This window comes from Phaseolus vulgaris, chromosome 4, assembly GCF_051622355.1.
Source record: "Phaseolus vulgaris cultivar YP4 chromosome 4, ASM5162235v1, whole genome shotgun sequence".
NCBI lineage: Eukaryota > Viridiplantae > Streptophyta > Magnoliopsida > Fabales > Fabaceae > Phaseolus > Phaseolus vulgaris.
The window spans coordinates 8,998,678-9,005,416 of record NC_143501.1 but is presented as its reverse complement, the minus strand read 5'-3'; the positions used below and the strand labels follow the sequence as shown (position 1 = coordinate 9,005,416).

Below are 6,739 nucleotides of genomic sequence, written 5' to 3'. Positions count from 1 at the left end.
ATAAATTATTAATATATATATATATATATATATATCCGAATTATTTGATTTAATATATAAGCATATGACGTCACATCATATCTAATTGGAGGTAATGTCCTATTCTATTTCTCTCCTGAAGTGTACTTGGTTTTATATTTTTACATTTTACACATATTTCCGTATATTTCCTATACAGTACCATTTCCATATTTTCTGAAATTTATTTCCCATCTTTCCTTTTTATTTCTACTTTCTAAAAAATAACTTTTTAAATTAGAAAACAAAAACAATAAGGAAACAGAATTTTTGAGTCATTAATTTTTTTTTTGATATTTATTTTTAAAAATAAACTTTTCTCTACGTAAAATGAATGTTTCCTCCGCCCCAAATTAACTATAATTCCGGATTGTAGTAATTCAATCTAACAAATGTTCCCAGTTATCAATAATATTTATAATTTCTCTTTAAATAAATTATGTTATATAAAATAATATATTTATTAAAAATAAATTATTATAAAAAAATTATATATTTATTATTATTATTTAATTTATATAAATATACCCTACTCGCCCGTTATTTAAGACACAAAAATTGCATAAAATTTAAGTTGCGTGCAAAACTAAAAGTTATCTCTTTTTATGAGAGAGCATTAATTGTTTCTCTGCGAAAACATCCTCTATAAATTGGTATGTTTTTTATTAAAAAAGTAAATAAATATTTAAAATAAATAAAGTTGATCTCAATTTAATATGAAAATACTAGTATTTATGCATTCCAAAGTCTTATAAGTACTTTAACTTTAAATATAAGAAATAATTTTTTAAAATAATAGTACAAAGTATTAACTAATTTAACTAATTTTTTTTAAGAATATGAATTAATGAGAATATGTTATAATTAAGCCATGGATAGAGTAAGTAATTAATGTGATAACGTGATTTGAAAATGAGGAGAGAGAAAATATGCGTAATTAATGGATATAGATTCGTTACTACATTATCTTTTTAAAGCTATGACCCTTCTCTGCTATCTCCTCTGTCCTTCAACTTCTCTCCACTAGTTACCGACCCCATTAATGGCAGCAACGCCACTTGGAACACCTAAATAAATGCCTTTCTCAGTCACCTGAGTCTAGCATTTTCAACTACTTTACTTGTGCCACTTCAACACACGTTCACCATTCATTGAAGCCTCAATTTGTGCATTTCCATTGTTCAACTTCCCAATGTCCTGTTTCCTCTGTTCTGCTCTGTTACCATCTGCATTCAACCACCTACCAATAAATGGGTTCTTCTTTATTTCTCCAAACAGGTCCTCCATGGAGTAAAGTTTGAGTTTTTACTCCCTGAACTCCGTGAACACTGTCCAAGTTCCCTCTTTTTCCTTGTTGGTTCTCTTCAATAGTATGTTCCCAAGGAGATGATGCTGTGTTTTAAACCGTTGAGAAGGTTTTGGAAAAAGGGTGTGCGAATGTGATTTTGGCCATTCTGTACGAAAGCTTTTGGAGTCTCTGGGACTATAATTGTGACTGTGTTGATTGTATTTGTCTGTAATATCTTCAAATTTCTACCGTAATGTTATAGTTTTTCGGGTCTCTGACATCGCATTGGCTTTGTTTGGCTATAATTTCTTTCAATTTCAAGAATTGTGACGAAACTGCAACCGCAAGTGCAATTTGGAATCTTTGCTGTCCAACAAAAGTTTCTTCAGGGTGGTCTACTTTTGGCATCTTTGAAGCTTGAAGGATCTGTTTTGAGTCTTTGGACATTCATCAAATCTGATGCGTAATGTTCCAAGGTGGTACAATGAGACATTTTTTTTCCCTTTATCTTGTGGTTCTTTCATGGTTCTTTTTCATCCCAAACACTCAGGAATTACAAGCTGCTCATACACAAGCCTTGTTGCAGTTAAGAGTTTATCTAGAGTATCCTTCCTCTTTACAAATTTTGGACTATTACCAGGGGGACCTGTGCTGGCTCTCTCCATCTGCAAACCTGAGCATTAAATGTGAAGATGATGAGGTAACTGAGCTTAAAATTACGGGTGAAAAATCTTTGAAGCCACCATGGTTCAATGGATATGCAGTTCCTAATCAGACTCTATCCATGAATTTCTCCATTGATTCCTTTTTCATCACTTTGACAAGGTTAACCAGCTTAAGGGTTCTTAGCTTGGTGTCCTTGGGGATTTGGGGGCCACTTCCTGATAAGATTCACAGTTTCACTTTGCTTCAAGTTTTGGACTTGAGTTCCAATTTCTTATTTGGAGACATTCCACCAAAAATATCCACAATGGTAAAGCTTCATGCACTGACCCTTGATGACAATTATTTTAACACCACTATGCCCGATTCGTTTGATTCTCTGTCCAATCTGAATATCTTGAGTGTGAAGAACAATGGTTTAAAGGGTTCATTCCCCTCCTCACTGGGAAAAATTAAGATACTTGAAGTTATTTCCTTGTCCCACAATGAGTTGTCTGGTGACTTGCCTGGTCTCAGTTCTCTCACTGGCCTACATGTTCTGGATTTAAGAGAAAACCATTTAGAATCTGAACTACCATTGTTGCCTAAATCTGTGGTCACTGTGCTGCTTAGCAATAACTCGTTTTCAGGAGAGATACCTAATCAGTTTCATGAACTGGATCAGCTTCAACATCTAGATCTTTCTTCAAATTACCTCAGTAAGACACCACCATCTACCTTGTTTTCTCTACCAGAAATAAGTTATTTGAATCTGGCGAGCAATGTGCTAAGTGGGACCCTCCCAGACAAACTTAACTGTGGTAGCAAACTTGGGTTTGTGGACATTTCTCGTAACAAGTTAAGCGGTGGACTTCCTTCTTGCTTGGCGAATACATCTGATAGCAGAGTTGTTAGATATGCTGGAAACTGTTTATCTGTTGATTCTCAGAACCAGTATAGAGGGTCCTATTGTAAAGAATCTTCCTCTGGATGGAAAAGCTTCAAGACATGGGAAGTAGCTGTAGTAATGGTCATCATTGTTGTACTTGTTCTTGTGCTTTTGGGGTCGAGCGTCTTCTTATGGAAAAAGTATCATTCCACAAAGACAACTGGGCAAGATAACTCCTCAATAGGAGTTCCGTCAGAGATCCTAGCAAATGCCAGTAAGTATACATGTTACTTTGGCCATAGTGATGTGTTGTTAATTCTTAAGATTTTAAATGGGAAGGCTGTTTTCCAACATAGTAATGTCATGATTTCTATTGTTTTCAGGATTTATTTCTCAAACAATGAAGCTAGGGACACAAACTATTCCAACCTGTCGGCAATTTTCAATAGAGGAATTGAAGGAAGCCACAAAAAACTTTGACTTGTCAACTTATATTGGTCAAGGCTCCATTGGCAAGGTACACTTCAACCACTTACAGTGTTATTTGAAATAGTGTATATAGCTTATTCTTGTGGTTTTAAAGGAGAATAAACCACTGAGGTGAATTCTACAGTTCTACCAAGTCATCTTATGGAGACATAATTACTTGAGATTTCTGGAAGGTTGCAATTTCTGAAATCCTTGTCAAGATTACACTATTTTTGACCTTTACACCTTGTTACGAGGTCAAGTGATTTAAAATGTATATGTGTAAACATAAAAAAACTGTCACACTTATTTTTTATGCTCACTGCAAATGCCTCTTTAAGTCTTCTGCTATATTACAGATGTACAAAGGTAAACTGGATAATGGATCCTACGTGGCAATACGGTCTTTGCCTCTGTCAAAGAAATGCTCAATTCAAACTCTCAGAGCTAAACTGGATTTACTCTCAAAACTTCATCATCCAAATTTGGTTAGCCTTTTGGGTCATTGTATTGATGGTGGAGGACAAGATGATTCCAATTCCCACAAACTTCATCTTGTATATGAGTATGTGCCAAATGGGAATTATCATGCCCATCTGTCAGGTTAGTATGGAAAATGATATCATGCATATTATTGAGTCAAGTTTCACCAATTATTTCCCTCCTTATCTATATGGCTTCATGATTTTTTTTTTTCTGTAACCATTTTTTATGTGATGAGTGTATCTTGTCTTGTCAATCCTTCATAACCTTTTCATTTTTCTTACTATAATCAGTATTATTATGACTTTCAACTATTGTTTTTGACATGACATCTTGCTGCTTGAAGGCTTCAATCCACTAATCTTCCTTCATTCAAACATGCAGAATTTTCTGTAGGGAAGGCACTTAAGTGGTCTGATAGATTGGCAATTTTAATTGGAGTTGCCAAGGCAGTGCATTTCTTACATACTGGTGTTATACCTGGCTGCTTTAGTAACCTACTAAAAACAAAGAATGTCTTGCTTGATGAACACTGCATTCCAAAACTAAGTGACTATGGTATGTCCATTATCACAGAAGAAATTGAAAAGTTTGAGGTATGTTCCTGGCAACCCAATTTTGCAGTTTTACCATTGTTTGATATAATTATAATTGATCCTCAAGTGAGTCTGTTGCCTTTTTTGTGTTGTACAGGCAAAGGGTGAGAAATCAAAGCCATGGTATGATACCAAATCTCAGTTTAGTTTTGCAGAACAGCCTGCAATTCAATAAACATCTTGTTAGGATTATATTTTATAAATTTCAAATGCTCTTTCCACTCTACCAAATTTAAAATCTGCCTGCCAAGGTTTTAAATTGTGGTCCTCAAATTGCAAAATGTAGCCACAATATTAAAGTGTTGGAGATATCCACAAATTGTGACCACAATTGTGACTGCACCAAACCACATGTCTCCACTAGTTTTCCAATATCAAGCTTTTTAGTAATTGTAATTTAAAACCTTGCTTCTTACCTAGACCCGATTTCTCCATTGAATGTCTACTACTCTCTTTAACTACTCCATTGTCATGACATGATAACATCACAGAATCACACTCAATCCATAAGTCATGGCTGTTGTTTGTTGTTAGTTTAACATAAAGAACAAGCCATGATTGTTTTTCACTCAAAACAGGATTTCTTCACATATTAGGATATTGTGTGTTTGTTTCCCTGAATGAAGCCACTTCACTCCTCAATGCAACTACTTTTCCCAATTTTTTTTGAAGTTATCACTTTCCATATTTCACACCCTTCACGATCCATTCCATTGTGAAGGGTATGATAGATGGAATACCAAAGTTTGATGTCCTTATTTATGCATAAATGTTTTTATGGCATGAAAGATGGAATAACGAACAAATTGTTCTTCTTTTTTCTATTGTAGCCTAAGGACAAAAGCAGATGATGATGTTTATAATTTTGGATTCATATTGTTCGAATCACTTGTTGGACCTATAGCATGCGAAAAAGGTGAAACATTTTTCCTAAATGAAAAGGTTAGTACTTTTTTAAACATTTGCCTTTTGCTTCTTGATGAATATAACTCCTACTTTAATGAATATAATCATATTCAGTGCACTGTTTTTGTTCTTCTTACTTACCTTATCTTATTATTTATTTACCTTATTAAGTTTGTTCTCTTTAAGTAGTCACATTATTATATTTTAGAAAGAAAAAACAGAGATCTTTTGAACCTCTTATTAACAATTTGATTATGTATATGTATATGTCCCATGTGGTCTTAAAATAGTTCTTACATGACATGCAAGATGCATGAACTAAGTGATGATGGAGACCATTTGATGGGGAAAATTGATATTTAAACCTTTTACTCTTTATTACAAACGGTAAATTTTGAATGCCAAAGCTTATGTTTTATAATTGGTGAAGCACAGGCATCCTTTGGCAGTCAAGATGGTAGAAGAAAGATTGTGGATCCTACAGTGTTGACCACTTGCTCTCAAGAGTCATTATCAATTGCAATATCAATAACAACCAAATGCATATCTCCAGAATCTTCCTTTCGTCCCTCTTTTGAGGATGTCTTATGGAACTTACAGTATGCAGCTCAAGTGCAAGCCACAGCAGATGCAGACCAGAAATCAGATTAACTCTACATAACATGATTTGTTCAGGTCAAGTGTGTAGTGTAGGAGACTCAACTAGAGCTTCAACTCCTCCATTCCTTCTCCAACAATGTTGATAAAGAAATCAATGATCTATAAGTAAAAATACCATGCAAATATAGAGGTATAGTTGTAAACATGCTCACCCATTCCTTTATTTGTGTTTCTTCTAGAGTTTTGTTAGGACTTAGTTAGAATTTACAAACCTTTTAAAAATAGGGGATTAGCCCTAGGAAGTAAATCATGAATTTGACTAATGTTGATTTAGGATGAATGTTCTTGGAAGATATTTGGTGGAAATTGTGGTTTGTAACCATGGATTATGAAGGTCAAATTCAAAGTGTTACAAGGGTAAAATATTTCTAATGGATATAGTAGTGGTTATTGTGTTTAGTTGTAAATTTAGTTCTCTACAAATTTGAGTAAAAAGAATTGTATGAAATTTCTAATACGATTAATTACTAGGAAAATAAAGCAACAGTGATATAAAAAAAATGCATGATTTGTTATGGAAAAAGTGAAGAGCAACAAAAAAAAATGAAGGATTTTTCCTATAGTCGATTGAGCTTAATTTTGATTTTGGTTTGATCCTTTCTCATGTGATAGTTTAGATAATGGAGTCATTCATTAAATTCAATTTTTGAATATATTTTAATAGGAAAGGAGAACTTAAAAGATTTATCCATAAGAAAAAATAATAGTGAACACTTTTATTAATTTTAAAAATGGAAGAAATTAACCAACTTAAAAACGGAATTAACGTTCTATAATCGTGTTTTTGAA

The 6,739-nt window shown here is 33.4% G+C and overlaps 1 protein-coding gene across 1 annotated transcript; it reads left to right on the top strand.

Moving 5' to 3' along the window:
• The first annotated feature begins 904 nt into the window (after positions 1 to 904).
• On the top strand, positions 905 to 6,357 carry LOC137837127 (Leucine-rich repeat protein kinase family protein). The gene is made up of 7 exons (XM_068645995.2): positions 905 to 3,111; positions 3,221 to 3,354; positions 3,665 to 3,908; positions 4,173 to 4,384; positions 4,482 to 4,507; positions 5,215 to 5,326; positions 5,726 to 6,357. The coding sequence occupies exons 1-7, from the start codon at positions 1,773 to 1,775 to the stop codon at positions 5,939 to 5,941; spliced, it is 2,283 nt and encodes a 760-aa protein (XP_068502096.2). The 5' UTR covers positions 905 to 1,772; the 3' UTR covers positions 5,942 to 6,357.
• The last annotated feature ends 382 nt before the right edge of the window (positions 6,358 to 6,739 follow it).

Coding starts and splice junctions, on each gene's coding strand:
- LOC137837127 (XM_068645995.2), top strand. CDS start 1,773: ATGTTCCAAGGTGGTACAATGAGACATTTTTTTTCCCTTTATCTTGTG. Junction 3,355..3,664: donor GTCAAGGCTCCATTGGCAAG/GTACACTTCAAC, acceptor GCTATATTACAG/ATGTACAAAGGTAAACTGGA. Junction 5,327..5,725: donor CATTTTTCCTAAATGAAAAG/GTTAGTACTTTT, acceptor GGTGAAGCACAG/GCATCCTTTGGCAGTCAAGA.